Source organism: Lissotriton vulgaris, chromosome 12, assembly GCF_964263255.1.
Source record: "Lissotriton vulgaris chromosome 12, aLisVul1.2, whole genome shotgun sequence".
Classification (NCBI taxonomy): Eukaryota; Metazoa; Chordata; class Amphibia; order Caudata; family Salamandridae; genus Lissotriton; species Lissotriton vulgaris.
The window spans coordinates 249384972-249404039 of NC_141700.1; the positions used below are offsets into that span (position 1 = coordinate 249384972).

General features: G+C 44.5%; 1 protein-coding gene across 2 annotated transcripts in view; it reads right to left on the minus strand.

The window, feature by feature from the left end:
- The window catches only part of JOSD2 (Josephin domain containing 2), a 107090-nt gene that overhangs the window by 14294 nt on the left and 73728 nt on the right, over positions 1 to 19068 (minus strand). For both annotated transcript variants that reach the window (XM_086947761.1, XM_086947762.1), the window contains exon 3: positions 12187 to 12312. In XM_086947761.1, the coding sequence (XP_086803887.1) occupies positions 12187 to 12312 (126 nt within the window). The remainder of the gene's footprint in view (positions 1 to 12186; positions 12313 to 19068) is intronic.

Genomic DNA, 19068 nt, shown 5'->3' on the forward strand with positions numbered 1-19068 from the left:
CTTTGACTACTTCGTCGTTTAGCACCCAGTCTGGCTGATCTTCGAAGTGCCTGCTGAGCGCGTCTGCTTTTGTGTTTAGCTCGCCTGGGAGGTGCACTGCCACCACCGACAGTCCCCGAGCCAGAAGCCAGTGCCAGATTGTCTGGGCCTCCAGAGACAGAGGGCGAGATCGAGTTCCTCCCTGTTTGTTCAGATAGAACATAGTTGTAGTGTTGTCCGTCTGAACCAGGATTTTGTCCGTTTGTATTGCTGGAAGGAACGCTTTGAGCGCCAGATGAACTGCTCGAAGCTCCAGCATGTTGATGTGGTATGTCTGGAGGTTGGTCGACCAACGACCTTGAATCTGAAGATGACCCATGTGAGCACCCCAGCCTTCTAGAGATGCGTCCGTCACCACAGACAGCGAAGGAAGAGGTTGCTGAAAAGGGACTCCCTGCAGGACATTCCGAGGGCGAGTCCACCACTGTATTGAGGTCAATGTTGCTTGAGACAGGATGATTCGATCCTCCCAATCTCCTGTCGCTTGGTCCCACTGATCTTCCACAGACTCTTGTAGAGGCCGCATCCTCAACCTGGCGTTCGGTATTAGGAAGATGCAGGACGTCATGGAGCCCAGTAGAGATGCTACTTCTCGCACCTTTGGACGAGGAAACTGAAGTAACTTTTTGCATTTCTGCCCCATGGAAGATAGTCTCTCCTGCGAAGGAAACGCTCTTCCTAAATTTGTGTCTAGAACTGCTCCCAGATAGTGGATAGTTTGCGTGGGATGCAGGACCGACTTTTCTGTGTTCACGTGGAGGCCGAGCCTGTGCAGTTGTTGGAGACACAGGTGACAGTCTTTGGTGGCTTGACGAGGGGACGGACTCTTCAAGAGCCAGTCGTCTAGATATGGGTACACAAAGAGACCTCTTTTGTGAAGACACGCCGCTACCACTGCCATGCATTTGGTGAATACCCTTGGTGCGGATTTGAGACCGAAGGGAAGCACTTTGTACTGGTAATGCTTGTTCCCTACCAGGAACCTCAAGTACTTCCGATGACCTGGTGTTATAGGAATGTGGAAGTACGCGTCTTGTAAATCCACCGAACACATCCAATCTCCAATTTGTAGATGAGGACAGATTTGGTGAAGTGCCAACATGCGAAACTTCTCTTTGACCACCACCTTGTTGAGGATTCGAAGATCCAAAATCGGTCTGAACTTGTCCTCTTGGTCTCTTTTGGGGACTAGAAAATATCTTGAATACACTCCTCTCCCCCTTTGGGATGGGGGTACCTCTTCGATTGCGTTTTTCTTTAAGAGGACGTTCACCTCCCTTTTGAGGAGTTTTAGATGGTACGAGCGAGTCTTTTTTGGAGGAATCGGTTGTGGTCTCTTCCGGAAACGTAGCGCATATCCATTGCGCAGTATATTCAGCACCCACCGATCTTTTGTGATGCTGACCCACTCTGCCAGGTGTTGCAAAGCACTTCCTCCCACTGGAGTGGGTAACGGCGCCAGAGGAAGCCACTGCTCAGGCCTTGCCTCCTCTAGGCATGGTAGAGGACTGATGATGTCCGCCTCTGCCTCTGCCAGATTTTCCTCCTCTGTATTGCGGCTTTCCTTGTGGCTTGTTTTGAGACCATTGAGGGGTTTGAACCCTCTGTTGGCCTCCCCGGTTCTTGTTGGTCTTGAAGCGTCGTTTGAACGGTTCTTTCTTTTTCTCCAGACCAACCGCCTTCACTGTGTCTAAACATACGGGTCATTTCCTGATCGGCATGCTCCCCGAAGAGTGAAGATCCGGAAAAAGGTAGATTGAGGGTGCGCTGCTGGGCATCTGGTTTGAGACCAGTTAAATGCAGCCAAGATGATCTCCTCGCACATACCCCATGTGAGTAGGCATGTCCTGCTAGAAGTGCGTTATCTGCAGATGAACTAATCATTTGGTTCGCCACCAAACATCCCTCCGTCACTGTCTCCTCAAAGTCCTTCTGGTCCTCCTTGGGCAATTTCTCCTTGAATCGTTCCATGGAGTCCCATAGGGCTCTATCGTACCTTCCCAGAAGGGCTGATGCACTAGAGACTTTCAGGGATGAAGCGGCTGTGCTGCATACCCTGTGTCCCCAAGAATCTTGCGTCTTGCTGTCTTTGTCAGGAGGGACCGAAGAAGAAGGAGCGACAGTGTGATTCTTTTTAGCCGAGGCTACAATGACTGAGTCCGCCGCAGGCTCTCCCTTAACAAAGATAGGATCTGACTCGGCCGGCCTATATTTCTTCTGGATACGTGCCGGTACCGCCTTGATCGTTGCTGGCGTGAGGAAAACCTCTTTGATTGGGTCCATTATCCCTGGAACCAATGGGAGTAAAGGCCGGGTATATGATTTGTGACGAAGGGTCTCAAAAATCACAGTAGTGGACACCTCTGGAACAGCCATCTCTATATTTAGTTTGTGAGCCCCCCTTTGTAAGACGTCCAGATACGTGTTGACGTCGTCAATCGGGGAAGCTCTGGAGCGAGGGCTGTCTGCCAGCGTTGGAGAGTAATCCCCTTTAGAAGATCTAGATGAAGATGAAGAAGAGGATGATGGAGTTCTCCTTCTCCTGTGGTGAGATTTCTCCTTCCTCACTGGTGATCTTCTCGGTCGTTCTTCCCGTCGAGGAGAACGTGATTTTCTCGGATGCTCCCTTCAGGGAGATCTCGATCTCTCCGCCCGTTCCTCCCTTCTCGGTGTTCGAGATCTGGGTTGCTCCCTCCGTGGTGATCGGGAGACCCTCAGGGTATGCGACCTTTCCGCTCTCCTCTCCCGAGAGCGTGATCGGTGCCTGGTAGGACTCTGTCTGTCTGCCTCTTCTACCAGCCTCTGAAGAGGTGACCTGTGGTGTGGGCTTCCATATCTTCGTAGCCTCTCCGTCGCTCCAGAATCCTTCCACTGACTCAACGGACCATTCCATCTTGGCGAGAGTCTTGTCTGTGTGACATACCGTCGCTGGGGCAACGGACTCCTACTCCTAGAAGAGGACCTCGATGAGCCAGAGGTACTTAAGGAGGAATGGTGAGAAGCCGATTGCGTCACTAGAACGGTTGAAGGCACTGAAGGAGATCTTCGTCTCACTGGTGTTGGAGGACTTCTCAAAAGTCTTTCCCTCGACGTCGAACACCTCTGCGGCGTCGACGGAGTGATCACCTTCGACGTCGAACGCCTCGACGATGACCTGTGGTCCCTCGACGTCGACCGGCGATGTTGAGCCGACGACGAAGTCTTCTCCCTCGACGTCGAACGGCGTTGCCCTGCCTTCGACGGAGGTCTCTACGTCGAGCAGCGTTGCCCTGCCGTCGACTGAGGTCTCTACGTCGACCGACGTTGGTCTGCCGGCGACGGAGATGTCGATCGACGTTGTCCTGTCGTCAACGATGCCCTCGACGTCGACCGGACACGTGGCGACGGCGGAGGATCAGACATCCTCGACGTCGAGCGCCGACGCACCGTCGACGATGATCCCTTCCTCGACGGCGAGCGTCCGAGGGGGCTCTTGCTCCTCGACGCCGAGCGCCTCCGTGGAGACGTCGGCGGAGGTGTCACACTCTTAGAAGCCTGTCGACGTTGAGACGACGGCGAGTGTGATCTGTCTCTCGACGCCGATCGTCGCCTGGTTGACGACGGCGGAGTTGACTTATGTCTTGACGCCGATCTTCTCGTCGACGGCGATCTCGTGGCTTCTCTCAAGGCCGATCGTCGCCTAGTTGACGACGGCGGAGCTTTCTTCGTCGTCTGTGACCTTCTTTTCGACGACGATTTCATCGACGCCGGTCCCGACGTCGACGGAGTTTTCTCTCTAGAACTGTCCATCAGATGTTGTTTTTTCAGCGCCGAGCCCGGCGCTGAGGTTGATGGACGCTCTGACTTGCCTTTGGAGGGAGTTATGGGTCTCTTTGAACTCTTCCTCTCTGTAGATCTTCCCCTGATGGATCTCTGGGCCAGACCATAGAGCCTGTTCCTCTCTCTGTCTTTAAGAGTCCTGTCAGACAGATTTCTACAATGTGAACAGTCTTTAGGATCATGATCCTCTGGCAAGCATAAAATACAGACCTCATGAGAGTCTGATTTTGCCTTCTTGTGGCCACAAGAAGGGCATTTATCAAATAGTGTGGGCATCCTGACAGGAAAACCTCACAAAAAATCGACTGCTAAGCAGTTATTTACTTGACACTGTTGTTAAAAGTCAAAGTAAATCAAAAAATTGTTCTTTAGAAGATTTTCTGACTGAAAAAGGCAGAAAAATGTGGAGCTGTGTATCCAGGGTCCTTCCTGAAGGTGCCGGAAAGAACAACTGACCTAACTGTAACCCCTGAGGCATGATGGGAAGCTAGGGGCAGAGGTGCCTTAAAGGCACGGCGTCAGTTTTAGTACATGCAGCTACAAGTTAGCTTTTCAGTTTTTTTAGACTGGGTATTTGCAATGCAGCCTGGGAGCTGTATATGCTTACAGTGTGTTATAAGAATTTCTACTGCTTTCTAAGCATTAAAACAGTTTCTAAACAAGCATTGGTGTTGTTTCTCATGTTTCTAATGCAAATACACATGTATGGTGGAAATTCTTCACAGCATATTCCAGCTCTGCTGTTTTATTTGGCTGCAATTGCTTATATATATATATATATATATATATATATATCTATATATCTATATATAGATCTATATATCTATATATATATGTGGGGCACATATAATATATTGTTTCCGGGGTCCCGCGCATGGGCGGGAATATTCTAATGCTTATGACTATTGATGAGGATCCCCTGGAAGAGAACAACTACATTACTTGATTCAAGGAAGTATCATGGTTTCATTTCCTACTCAGAACAACTGGACACATAATACAACAGCGTGCCCTTGTGACTCCAATTCTCCTCAGTCCACAATTCATGTTCTTTTCTTTTGTACTTTTTATACGCCATTCCGCAAGAGGTGGATCTTACCAATTTTAAAAGTAATGAAGGTCAGAAGATGTCGCCCAGCATACCTGGCATTGCAGTTCTTGGAGAACACCCTAGTGTCAAAATCTGTGGCACACTACCTTAGAATGTGCCTTAAACATCGTATGAACTTATGAGAAAACTCAGAATTTGCCATAATATGGACTCAAGTAAACGCATTGTTTAGTATAAGAGACCTTAATTTTAACATATCATGAACTTTTAATGTTTTTAATGGTTTTTACTGTGTAAATTTGTACTTTTGTGGCTTTCATACTGAAAACCGAATAAAGTTATTTTGAATTTGAATTGAATTTGATTCAAGGAAGTATGACAGTTGTTTAGTTTTTTAAGTATGTGATTTTCTAACGGTTTGACAAGAGCAGCGAAAATGGACAAGAACAGAAGGACCCATTGTAAGCTTTTTAAGAAAAAGCACTACACAGGCTTTTTTCCTGAACAGAATGCACCTCGATTGTAGTTAGATGCATATATGCAAAACTAGCTTAAGCTGGGGCAAATGTTAGGGCCAAGGAAGAGAACATGTGCGCTGAACAAGGATCAGAAGAAGAGCCGGGTGTAATGAAATTACATAAACAAGTGGCCTCTGAGAGGTAAAGGAGAGCGAAGAAAGTAAGCGAGATAGCAAGGGAGGCAAAAGCACTTGGGAGTCTCTGGATTAGAAAATGGAAGAGAACTGTGGAGCAGTGCTTCTGACATTAGGCCTGGCCCAGGCATGAAGGTATGCCAACTGGCTGGTCTTAGGTTTAGCTATGGCATGCCTGTTGCATGTCTTACCAGAATCAGCCTTATAAGGCTTAGTCTCAGGAAAGATGGCAATGTGGGAGGGGCATGTTGCCTACTATTTTGGCGCTCCTTCCTACAATCACCATTGTTTTTTCTTCCTTGCAGCATTGCACTGCCGCAAACAGCCCACTGTCCTCCATGTCAGGAAACCTGTGCAGAAACCCAACTACTTGGAAATAAACATAACTGAAACACTGAATAACAATAAAAAACAACAGTGACGTGCTCCAGCGCTCTATAACTAAAGCGACAAGTTTACACAAAAGACAATGATGGGCAATCAGGACACTCCAATTACAAAATACAAAAAGAGGTTAGCGAGATAAAAGCAATTTTGAGAGATGCAGGCTCCAAGCACCATTACTGTAACATCCACTAAAAACAATCCTCCGAAAGTCCAACATCATCATTTCTGGAACCAAATCAAAGAACACTCTCTAGCCATAGGGTACTAGCCCATTGCAGTAGCAACATTCTTCAATTATCTTGACCTAACAATGATGTCCATCCAGCTCCACTGCAGAAACCACTTGGATGATGTCCTTCAAAGAGCACAAGGCATGGTTGTAAGTATAAGATTTTTGAAAACCACCAAAATGGGAAACAAAACATTCTAGATGCAGTGCAGCACACCAAAGTTGAAGGAATACAGAGAAGTATTTATAAAAAAATAATATAGGTCACCCACAATCAACAACTACATCCATACCTGAAACAGACTTAGGATAACTTTCCATCGAAGAGAGAGCTACAAGTGTCTCACTGTAATAAGCCATCAAAATAAAGTTCAGCATAAGCAGCTATATGACAGACAATACTTGGAACAAAACCTTCAAACCTAAGACTCCCACCACACTTCAGCTGCAAAAGGCATTGACAATCTTTAACACAGATCCACTACTTGACCCTCAGCCATCATTAACTTCAGGAAACAAACAAGCTAAAATAATGCTGAAACAGCACCTCAAGGAAGAGAGCCGAAAGAATCCAAAAGACCGCTGAATTAACCCCTTCGAGGCTATTGACGAGCTGGGCTCGTCATCGCGCTTACCTGTCCTGCGCGGATGACAAGGCCAGCTCGTCACGTAACGCGGTAATTTCGAATCTGCCGCGCACAGCGGGAAAAGCCGCCGCAGCGATGCGGTTAAAAAAAATAAAACATATAGTTAGGCCAGAAGCCTGCAATATGGCCACACACAGGGTCACTCATTTTAGCTCGAAGGTCAATTTACAAAAGCTACAACTGTTAATAAGGGCTTCAATAATTTTCTGCCCCTTAATGAGCTCAAGGTCGAAAGATGTCAGACCAGCGCACCAACTGAACCTTGCTGCAGCTACTGAAGAGAATCATTAATCCACTTTGTTCTACTGTGCATAAAGCTCCATCAATTACAGAAAAGCACCAGCTGGTCTCTTACTAAAGCTCAGGTCTTTGAAGAATTAATCCAGCAATGATCTACCTTCTGATGGAGGAATCGAAGGAAGTCCTTCTCTCAAAGGGCCACTTGTTAGAAGTAGCATGGCTGCCAAGAATGAAAATGCGAAAGCAACTTTAAGTATCTAAAGACTCACAAACATCTACCTCATAGTGACCCAGCCAAACACACTTTTACCTGTGGGGCCCAGTACTATAGCTGCGACCATGCATTCACATAGAAAGATACAGGCCGTCCTAAAAATCCAAGCCTCATTATACCCTCAATGCACAACTAACTCTTCTGGAACATAGCTCCCTCAGAAAAAGAGCCAAACTGTATACAATGTAGAAAAACTCCAACCGCGGCTGCTGCACAGCCAGTGCATGCAGGAAGCACCACACAGGGTAGAATAGGTCTGTAATGCATGCCTCTTTAAGGCTTGTCTTGACACCTGACGTTCTGGATCATGTCACTGCATGACCGGGTAGTTTCAGTCGAACGTCTGGGTGGCTTGAGAGTACATCGCCTCTAATGCAGTCCATTTTAATAATCTTGTCTGAGTTTTACCAGCACCACGTATGACCCTATTCCAAAAAACCCTAATCACTGCAACTCCACAGTTAGAACACATGGCAAGTAAGAGGTTCAAACAAGGGGCTTGTGCAAACTAGGTGTGTGAAATTTACATAGCTTGCTTTAGCGTAATTGAGCAAAATTTCAGAAAATCACAGTATTTCAGGTAATTATGCGAAATGCAAAACTACATTTGGTACTGCATTTTAGCACAAAATTTGTCCTTGTATGTATTTTGGAATGGAGGATGCATTTTGCGGTAAAACAATAGTGCAAAAAAACAAAAGAGCACCACGAACAATAGTTGCATGCATTCTGTGTTGTTTCTCTGCGTTTGTGGTTAAAAATGTTACCACATATGCAACATAAATACGCAATGTAGCAAAACAGCACAATTTCAGGAATTTTGTGTAATTACCAAATTATGCTATATTACACTGGTATAACAAACGTTTTAACCAGGCCTAGAGCAAGTACATTTACTGACCTGCCAACTTCTCTACTAACCAGTCATACCATAAAAATTCTTATCTATCGTAAGTCAGAAAAGGGCTACAAAAGGCAAAAACACCTATGCATTGTTCCATACAAACCACTAATTTACCCCGTCCCCAATCATCGATCATCTTCAATACTACTTTCTAATCTCAGATCATCCCTCACAACCAAATTTACATATTAGCCAAACCACTAGTCCACTCCCCAACACTGTTGGCATCTGATCTCCCAAACTGTATGTACTAAACCTTTTATGAGTTACAAACTTGGGTATTCCTCATCTCCTGTCTTTTTAAAATTTGGACACGAATCCAAAAGCCAAAAGGAAAATAAAAAGTTTTTTAAATCACTCTATGAGTGATCGATCACCTGCAAAACGCCTGCAGAGAATTTATGCATGCACTGATATCCTATTGCAGACGGGGGTGAACCATCCAAACTCCACTACTTCCTCAGATATCTCATTTTATTGCTTCCATTGCTTCCTTCACCTTATCTACCATTAAGATGCATTATTTCATTATGCTGTCAACTACTATACATACCTCAGTGGACTTTTGGTCATGCAGAAAACTACTCATGTCTCTCTCCCTATCAATTTATAGCCTTTTCTCAAATCTTACACTATCTTTTACAGTGTTTGTGGCAACGTCCATTATGCTTAGGGAAACTAGTGTGATTCAGTCTCTTTTTCTCTAACGGAAGGAAATTACAGCATAAGGAAAAAAAGTAAAACATCCACTAAAATGTTGGTCAACCAAGTAACTATTTCTCCATCAGTGCTGATACTAGACATCTCAATTCTGATCTTGTTTGCAGGCCACTGGCTGAACTGCTTAAGGAGCAGAGCAGCGAGTCATGAATGCGTGCGAATATTTCCAAAGTGAAGCAACACCTGGGAGATTGCCATCAAGATGGCCTGTGTAAAACTCTTTGCATGTTCTCGGTTCCTTGAGCCTCTTGTCGTGATCACAAATCAATCATGTGTTCATCAATGTGTATTTTAAAAAATATACGCACTTGTATTGATCTGCATTTAATAACACCAGTAGTCAGTGTATGTGCAAGCCCACAATCACCAGACTGATGGTGCACTGCAGTTATTGCTAAAATGCCATTCCTTTACAAAAGTGTTAATAAATCCACATCTATCGATAAAGGTCCAAATCATCTGAATGCTTTAAACAGCGGCAGTTTCTGATGGGAGTAAGCCTTACACTATCAAAATCCGCTAGCTGTACTTGCGTAGCCCTAGTGTGCTTTGGTGGTTTTAGTAAGAGCTCATTTCTGAAAATGCCATGATTACCTCAAAAAGAAACATGAATACACACCTGCATAAAAATGTACATTTAGATTGTAATGATGGGGCCTGGTTCGCAGTGTCAAGAAACTAGAAAAAGTCACCTGCATCATGGATTTCAAGCTGTGGACTTCTAAACCCAAAATGTCTTGGGGTCTAAGGGTATGAAAGATGAAGCTTTTAGGCATTTGCCCCTTCGGAAAATGTATCTGAAAACCTGTGCAACCTCTAAAGAAAGCCTTGATTAAGCCACATAAAATTCAGCGAAGACGAAAAGCATAATTGCCGTTTCTTAAATATTGGGCTGACTGCACAACCCAGTCACCCATTCATTGTATCCTTTAAACTTAGGAGCAAAGAGATGAAGAGACTGACCAGATCTCCTCCTCAGTCATTCGGCAGCCATTAATTCTCACTCTCTTTCTGAGGGCGAGAATACATTTGGTCAGCCCTTGGAACTTGAGGTGCACAGGATGAAGACCTGAGCACCAAGGGTGTATCTGAAAGAGTTTGACCTCCTGTTCATTGGGCCCACTGTTTCTCGTTCCGGAAGTAATATCATTTGTCTGTCACACATTATTACATTCCAGTCATAAGTTAGCACAGGATAGCTGTCAAAAGAGGTACAATAAAGTACTGTGGTATACATCAGCCGTGGCTCTCCCAAAGCATTCGATAAAGTTTGGCGGACCATGGGATCAGAAGCCATTGGTTAGATTCCCACTATTTTAGGAATACATGGAATTCTTTGAGTGAAAAATCCACAACCGGAGGGAGGAGCAGTTGGGAACGATTCTACAGAAGAGACTTGCACCAACCATGTAGCACTTCGATTCAGAATATGTTAAGGCTAAATAAACATCGTGAGAACTTACAAAATTCCAAACTGATGTAATGTTGAACACCCGAATATAAGTTTTAACGTTGCTGTTTGTTCATAAAAGTGAATATCATGTAATTAAAAAAAAAAATGTAGCAGACTCGGCATCATCAGAATTAGGGGGGAGGGGGGGAGTGGTGATGTTATATTGACTCAGACTTCTTCCACCTCTAAATTCCATGGGAAGAGCAAATTCCACTGCTTTTCTTTTCCTTCATGTGCTGATCATCCTCCCCTTCTTGATAAAAATGTAATCTAATCTGATGCTCACCTCCTCTCCTGATGCGAAGACAGATAAGTGACATTTTCTCTTTTTTTTGTAAACAGGGAATGCCAAACAAAACATTTTAGAGAATATTCACAGCCACTAATTACGAATGGGAAAATACACATTAGAGAGAAAATGTAACAGTAATAACATAACACAATTGATCAGTCTACATTTATAAAATCTAAACTTGTGGCCACATATCCTACGTAATTACTCAATGCTTGATTTCACATATTTAATCAAAGAAACATTTATCGCAAATCATTATCTGGTACTTCTTCCATCAACCCACCCTTCATCCCAGGTTAAATGGTGTTGAATGCCCAAGGTATAACTCAGTGCTTGTTCTCTATAACACAAAGACAACACTGCAACTCAAAATCAGGTAAGCACTGTGTGTGTTATGACCACATTTAAACTGGTCCAGCTTTATTCATTTGTAGACATTCAGGACCGGTCTGCAGACTTTATTTCTCACCTTTAGACACCTCAAATGCAAAAAGTCAGGCTCACGGCTCTGCGGTGAGCCAGTTAACTATTCATGATACAGCCCCAGCGTCAGACTGGGATGTCAACAATCTGGCACTGCCAGATGGGCCGCACTTATAGGCCAGTGTATAGGCCATTCCTTTTGTCCCGTGGGTAATTTTTATTTATTTCATGGGACATTTTTTGCAGCATTCAACCCTCTCTGTTACTGCACAGTCAGCAGGTGGCACCCATGGAGTACGCTGTGGTGGAGTCGAGGACAGTGATCACTGTGTCAATTTTGGGGGAAGCAGGGCTGGTGTCATCATGGGATGTATGATGTTACTCTGCATACTTTTACTCCGCATACCGTTACAACGCGACTTTTACAACGCATAACATTACAACGCATAGCGCTTTGAGGTGCTGGATAGTGGTAAGTATAATTTACTATTCTAACTCCAGTCCCCGTGGACCCTAGGGAAGGTGTTGGATAGTAAATTATACTCATTCCCTATCCTAGAGCGCCCCCCAGCGCAATGCGTTGTAATGGTATGCGGAGTAAAAGTCGCGTTGTAATGGTAGTGCGGAGTAAAAGATGCGTTGTAACGGGTGTATACCATTTAAAATACACAAACCATGCCAGCAGAAACCAGAAAATGTATTCCGCACACCTCAAAGACAATATGTCACAATGCTGCGGAGCTGCCACCATTTTTTTCAGAATGAGACTATTCTTTCATTTATGGGACCACTTTTTTTAGGCCTATTATATGTCCCAATCGACACAGTATGGCCCTTGGCGGCTTCTCAACTGTAAACAGAGCATGTCTTTCACAGAGAAGCACCCAAAAGCTTAATCACTAGCACCCGTAGATCCGCTCAGTTGAGCAAAATCGGGTGTTAATCATCTAGGTCTTTCCCATTAACTGCTCCCCACCCTTATTCTTTCCTAAGCCATATGGCTCTGCGGGCAAGACTTGAGATGGCACCATAAGCACTTTTTAAAATTCTCACCTCCTTTTGTCCCACCAAACAGCCGCATAGTCCAGACTCTGCAGCGCAGCCATAATGACATTGACATCATAGTTTCCTGTACCAAATACGCTGCGATGAGGATTCCACCTAGTGTCTGGAGCCAACCTGAAGGAATGCGCAAGAGAGAAACAATCAGAGAAAAGAAACAAGGAAGGTGGGAGGCACTGTATGATTTATTATTGTGCAATCAGGTTGCTTGGTCTTTCTGTGACATAGATAGTACAAACAATTTAATTTTATTATAAAAAAAAATACATGTATGTGAGGGTGTAGACATTTCACCCCCAACCATTGTGCTCTGATGGAGGTGAGGGAGGAAATATTTGAAGTTGAACAGTCTGCAAGGTCTCCCCTCCAGAGTGCATAGTTTTCATTGTTTGTTTTTGACAATCAACTGTTCAGTAAAGCAAAGGGACCGAGGGGATGGGGGCAGTAGTGTCTGATCAAGTTCTAGGTCTGTAGTGCTCTATTTTATTTTTATTTTATTTTAAAAGTTTTATATAGCGCGAACAAGATCTTCGCAGATAGAGCGCTTTACATAGAGGGGTACATGAGGGAACATAGTCAGACAAGTAAATCAATAGATCACACAGTACAAATAGTACAAATAAATGAATGCAAAGCCAATCATGTGAATAAAAAGACAGCTCAAACAAATAAGTAAAGGGGTCAAACATGTAGTTCAGATCGGTGCAGGGTGTTAATAGGGTTCGAGAAAGTAGTTCAAGTGTATTTAGCCATGAGGATAGCTTTTACTTCTTTTTTAAAGAGTGTAGTGGAGGAGATAAGCCTGGTTTCGGGAGGGAGTGAGTTCCAAATTGTAGGCGCCATTCCCGAGAAGGAGCGCTTGTATGTTTTTTCCTTCCGGAATCTTCGAGGTTTCAGCAAAAGATTGTTTGTACCTCTCGTGTTTCTAATTCCCCCAGAGATTGTCAGTTTCTGAGCAAGGTAGCCGGGTGAGTTTAGGTGTACCGCCTTGTGTGTCATGCAGGCGATTTTCAGATGTATTCTGGCTTCAAAAGGCAGCCAATTCAGGGATTTCAAGTCAGGGGTAATGTGGGAGTGCTTTTTTGACCCAGTGATGAGTCTCGCTGCAGCATTTAGAGAAGCTTTTAGTGGTGCGGTTGTAGTTAGGGGGAGTCCGCAGAGGGCGGTGCTGCCGTATTCAATTCGTGGGATGACTAGTGCTTGTACTGCAGTTTGGAAGTCTTTGGCTGGGAGGTAGGGTTTAAGTTTCCTCAGAGTATTGATCTGGAAGTTCGCTCCCTTTGTTGCCTTGCTGATATGTTGCTGCATGCTGAGTTTGGTGTCGAGTGTTATGCCTAAAGATTTTGCTGAGTCCACGATGGTGGGTTGGACATTGAGTGCCGTTAGGAGTTTAAGCCAATGTTGAGTGGTGGATATCTTCGCTGGGGGTGAGATCAGAAGGAACTCTGTTTTCAGGGCATTGAGTTTGAGGTGATTGTCGGCAAGCCAGGATTGGGTGCATCTGATTGTTGAGTTCAGGAGCAGGATGTCATTGGGTGATTGTAATTTGAGGTAAAGTTGGGTGTCATCGGCGTACATGTGGAAGTGTACAATGGATGCTTGTAGCAAGGTGGTGAAAGGTTCCATGACTAGGTTGAACAAAGTTGGGGATAGAGAGGATCCTTGGGGGACGCCTAGCGTTACAGGTATTGGCGAGGACATCCGGTTGTTGCTCTTGAATTTCTGCGACCTGTTGTGAAGAAAGGAAGTGAACCACTTGAGGACCACTATGTATGATTTATTATTGTGCAATCAGGTTGCTTGGTCTTTCTGTGACATAGATAGTACAAACAATTTAATTTTATTATAAAAAAAAATACATGTATGTGAGGGTGTAGACATTTCACCCCCAACCATTGTGCTCTGATGGAGGTGAGGGAGGAAATATTTGAAGTTGAACAGTCTGCAAGGTCTCCCCTCCAGAGTGCATAGTTTTCATTGTTTGTTTTTGACAATCAACTGTTCAGTAAAGCAAAGGGACCGAGGGGATGGGGGCAGTAGTGTCTGATCAAGTTCTAGGTCTGTAGTGCTCTGAAACAAGAACCTTGTATTTCTCTTCATGGAGTCATAAAAACTGAAACCAAGTTCTGACTAAGTGTTTTTGTCTTCGAATAGTGGATTAACTGGTGTTAATAGCATTTACCACAAACCTGGATCCGATCCAAAAGAGACAGCACATAATGAGGGTTAAAGACCTCAATGCAGGAGGCATGGTGACAAAAACTGTTAATACATATTCACCACGACCATAATCTGCACATACCCCACAGTCCTCCAATTCAGGTTTCTACACCGTGCTTTCATCACACCAGGATACATTTGAATGTAGGCAAATGGTAATAGTTAATGACCACTGCTCCAAGATGAGTTTTGCTATGTCAGATTTAGAAGCTATCTTCTTTACAACAATGTCCACTACCTATCCAAATATCATGCCATCAGATGTCAATTCAACAAAGATCCATCATGCCTTGAACTCATTAATATCACGATCAAAATATATATTCTTATGACATTACTATCAAAAACTGATCTTCAGATTACATTTACTACATCAGAAGGGCATTTAGAGTCTGGATACAACCCAATGTATCTCATTACAAAAGATAATTATTCCTTCTTGCTCATTTAGAAGAAGTTTGAGAAGTTTTTCAAAGATGTTTTTTATTTCTAAACTGAAGCTGCAGAGAATACAAGCAGTCATTTGTTTATTTTGTAACAATAGTATGTCATTGTGTTTAAAGATATGACGTCTATGGGACGTTTTACAGAATTTCTATACATCTGACAATTGCCCAACAGAATTTCTTTACATCTGACAATTGCCCACACATTGCTGTACTCTTAGGCATAGAATGTACAAAATTGCACAAATAAAAAACAAAAAAAAAGAGGTGTTAAAGGTAAACCAAGGAGCACACTAGTGCCTTACTCATTGTAAGAGAAGATATATTTACAGAGGACTGATGCACACTGTGCCATGGTATTTAACTGGGCTGCAGTCACTTCATACGTGGCACAAGAACAAAGAAGCTTGCTAGCTAATCTGCGCCAGAAAATCACCAGTTCCCACAACTACTTCATGCTGTATTTAAGAGCATAAGATCTAGAACTAGAAGTTAAGTGAATGCCCTCCATCTGAGGTGTAAAAGAGAATTTAATAAGAAATCAGACATGAATTGCACCTTAATTATGTTGTTTTTTTGTTGTTGCAGTTTTACAGAGAGTTATACTTGGGACTAGCGGTTGATTTATTAGTGTACCGTGTACCTCCCTCGTGCGTATGGCTTGCCAGATGTATATGCATGGTGAGCACAAAAGTCTAGTTCCAACGTCATGGTAATTTTTGTGATTGAGAGAAAATAGGTCACCTAAGCAAATGACAATATGAAATGACCTACCAAGTGAATGGAAATATTAATTGTAGCGTCCTAGTAGCTACAGCCGATTCTCAGCAGGTTAAACATAAGACAAATGAAATAAATACTTTAAAAAATGACTAATTTAACGCAAAGTCAACGTTACAAACAGTTCCTTTGGACTCACACTGATGTGGAGTGTTTTAATGCCCATCTTTCTACTCTGAGGTAGCCCCAAAGTCTTTAACATTTCCAAAAGTATGAACAAAAAAGCTACTTGCATGTGTTAGCAAGTTTTCTGGTGGGTACCTTGTCTACCTGCAGATTCCACACTTATTGAATATCCCCAGGAACTAGGCTGGATTGAGAAACTTTTCATAGATTTCCTCTGCCTCCAAGGGATGCTCGCTCCACCTCAGTACCACACTGACGACAGAAAGACGTCACTGAAGCCATATTGTGCCCACTCTGGCTCACTGACGTCAATTCCCCGTCCATTTTTTCCATCCCCTTAGCAGCATAGATGAGAACGCGAGAGACCAATTGTGACAGTGCAGTGCAACAATAAGATGGTAACCTATTAAATGGTGGGTTATGAGCATCCTTCAGAACGGCGAGGTGTGTGGAATCAGTGAGGAATCTGCAGGTATACCAGAAAGATTGTAATCTAAGGTAAGCAACCTTTTCTTCTGATGAAAAGTTCTCCCTATTCAATAGAATCCAAAACTGTACCGCCTCCGAGGTGGAGGGTCTGAATGAATGCTCAAACAAGGACGTCTGGGAGCACTTAGCCTGTGAAATGGCCATTCCATCTCAGTTCTAAATCCAAACAATAATGCTTAGCAAAATTTGGAAGAGATGCCCATGCTGAGGTACGACAGATCTCCGCCACTGGAAGCCCTCTCACCAGCAGTGGTGTTCGCTCTGGTGTAGTGAGCTTGGATTCCCTTTGGCACTTCCTTTCTGGCAAGGGGATACCATTTCCTTATGCAGAGAATGATCCAATGGGACAGAGTCCTCTTCTGGCCTGCCTGGTTCTTTTTGTTGTTTACATACCCCACAAAGAACTGGTCATCAGACCTAATCTCCTTTGTGCGGTCAATATAACTTAACAGTTCTCCTGGGTCCAATCTCTCCTCCTCCTAGTGGGATATTTTTTGGGGGGGGGGGGGGGGGGGTAAAAGGTGGAAGGGTAATCGACTGCTCAAAATGAAAACGGGTCACCACATTAGGAAGGAGAGTCACTTCAGTTCTGAGGGCCAGCTTGCCTGGGTATAAGCATGTGTAAGGAGGATGAACGCAAAGTGTCTGCAGCATACTACTGCAGCTGCCTAAAGGAGTGCCTTTTGAAAAGTCTCAAATCTTCTAGTACCGTCTGTAGTTTCCCACTGGGGATATGAGACCAAGGGCACAGGAGACTGCCTCCCTGACTTGAAACTCTTCATGGCTTAGTCAAGCTTATCCCCAAACAGGCAGGCTCAATCGGATAGCATAACCATGAGGGTCACTCGTACATCTTAAGAGACCCTGGACAAATGGATTCATGCAGGTCTTTTCAAGGCTATGGATAAACCCTTGGCTGTGGTCATGGAATCCGTGGCCAGGCCTGCACTGATAATTTGCCTTGAAGCATCTTTTTCTGTCCCTCTCCACTTTACCAAAGTTGTCCTTAAGGTGATCTAAAGCCTGAGAGCTACCAAGCTCACAATATCCCATAAGGCTTGTGCATAGCTGGCGAACAAACCTGCCATGCATAGACCTAAGGGCCAACTTGCTGGCTGAGAAGTCTTTCTTGACTGCGGCATCCAATTTCTTGGATTTCCTGTCCAGTGGGGCTGAATGGACAAACCTGTATTCTGCTTTGTGCAGGACCAAGCCTGCACCTCCAGATACTCTGGTGAGAGATGGAACAAGAGCAAGGTAGTATCTGCACGGTAGGTCTACTCCCCCTGGCAGTAAGCTGATTCACAGTAGGCAACTAGATGGGCTTTACTCTGCAATTGTGAGGGATTCATACAGGGCATCATTAAAAGGAAGGAAAAATTATGACTTTGCGGAGGTCAGCTATTTGGCCTATCTGCCACTGTGTCCAGGGGCGGTTCTATGAGCTTACTTAGAACTAACAAGCATTCCTTAGAACTAAATGGAAAGATGTAATGTCTGGAGGGGCAGGGCCGGCAAGATATTGCATCTTGATTTAAAAGATGTGTCCAGCCCAGCCCACTGGCATTTTTTGGAGCCAAATGACACACAGGGTCATCATACAAGGCTACAATGTTGCCACTTCACTACTGTCATCATCCCATGCATAACAGGTTCTGAGATTTAGATAGGGTCCCAATCCAACAAAAAAATGCTGTGCATAGCTTGCCAATAGAGTTGCGCTGAACCAGCTCAGGCTGTGAAAGTTCTCTGTGCTTAGCCTCCTCTGCCAACCGCTGCGCTTCACTTGTGGACAGGTAGAGGTGCCAGGGTAGGTATCAGAAACCACACCAGGGGGAGCGCCACTGCAGAAGGGGATGAACCCGGCTGACGCCAGAAGTGTTTCCTAAGGGAAAACCTGGGGTCAAATGGCATAGAAGGAGGAAACCAAAGTAGAACCATGGGGTCCAAAGGCGCACCAAAGGGGACTTCAACCTTCCTAAACAGTGTCATTGTGGCACTAAGGAATTGAGCCCAATCAGCTACCAGTACCGGGAACAGGTATGTTGGCGACGTCGATGTAAATGGAAGATGTGGTGGATAGCTTGAAATGGGACCTGTGGTAGGCACAGGAGTAGGGGGTACCACCGGTTGAGACATCTCTAACAAAGTGATCAATCAATCACTGCATTTATAAAGCACTCAACATACCCATGAGGGTCACAAGGCGCTGGGTGAGTGGGTGGGGGGCACTACTGGTCGAAGAGCCAGGTCTTGAGAAGTCGTCTGAAGGCCAGCAGGTCCTGGGTCTGTCGTAGGCTGGTAGGAAGGGTTCCAGGTCTTGACGGCGAGGTAGATTTGATTTGATTTAAAAATGTATAAAGAGCAACGAATGCCCGGAGGCGTCTTGGCGCTGACACTAAAAAAAAAAATCAATGTCAAAGCAGATGCATGTGTGTTAAATATCGGTTTGGAAAAAACAGGTTTTTAAAGATTTTCTGAACATAATGAGGTTCGGACTGCTTTTGATCGGAATGGGTAGGCGGTTCCAGAGTTTGGTCACTCTTACCAGGAAACATCTGCCACCCCAACAAACTTGTTTGAATCTGGGTGCTTGCGGCAACTTGTGACTGACAGATCTAAGATTCCTAGCAGGAGCATAGTATTTTATTCTGGAGGTCAATTAGAGTGGACCTCTACCGTGAAGGGCATTAAATGTGATGCATAGTGCCTTGAAAGCTATTCTTTTCTGAACAAGTAGCCAGTGAAGTGCCACCAGTCGCTGAGCCACTGGTTCATGCCTGGGAATATTTAAGATTAGTCTGGCTGCCGC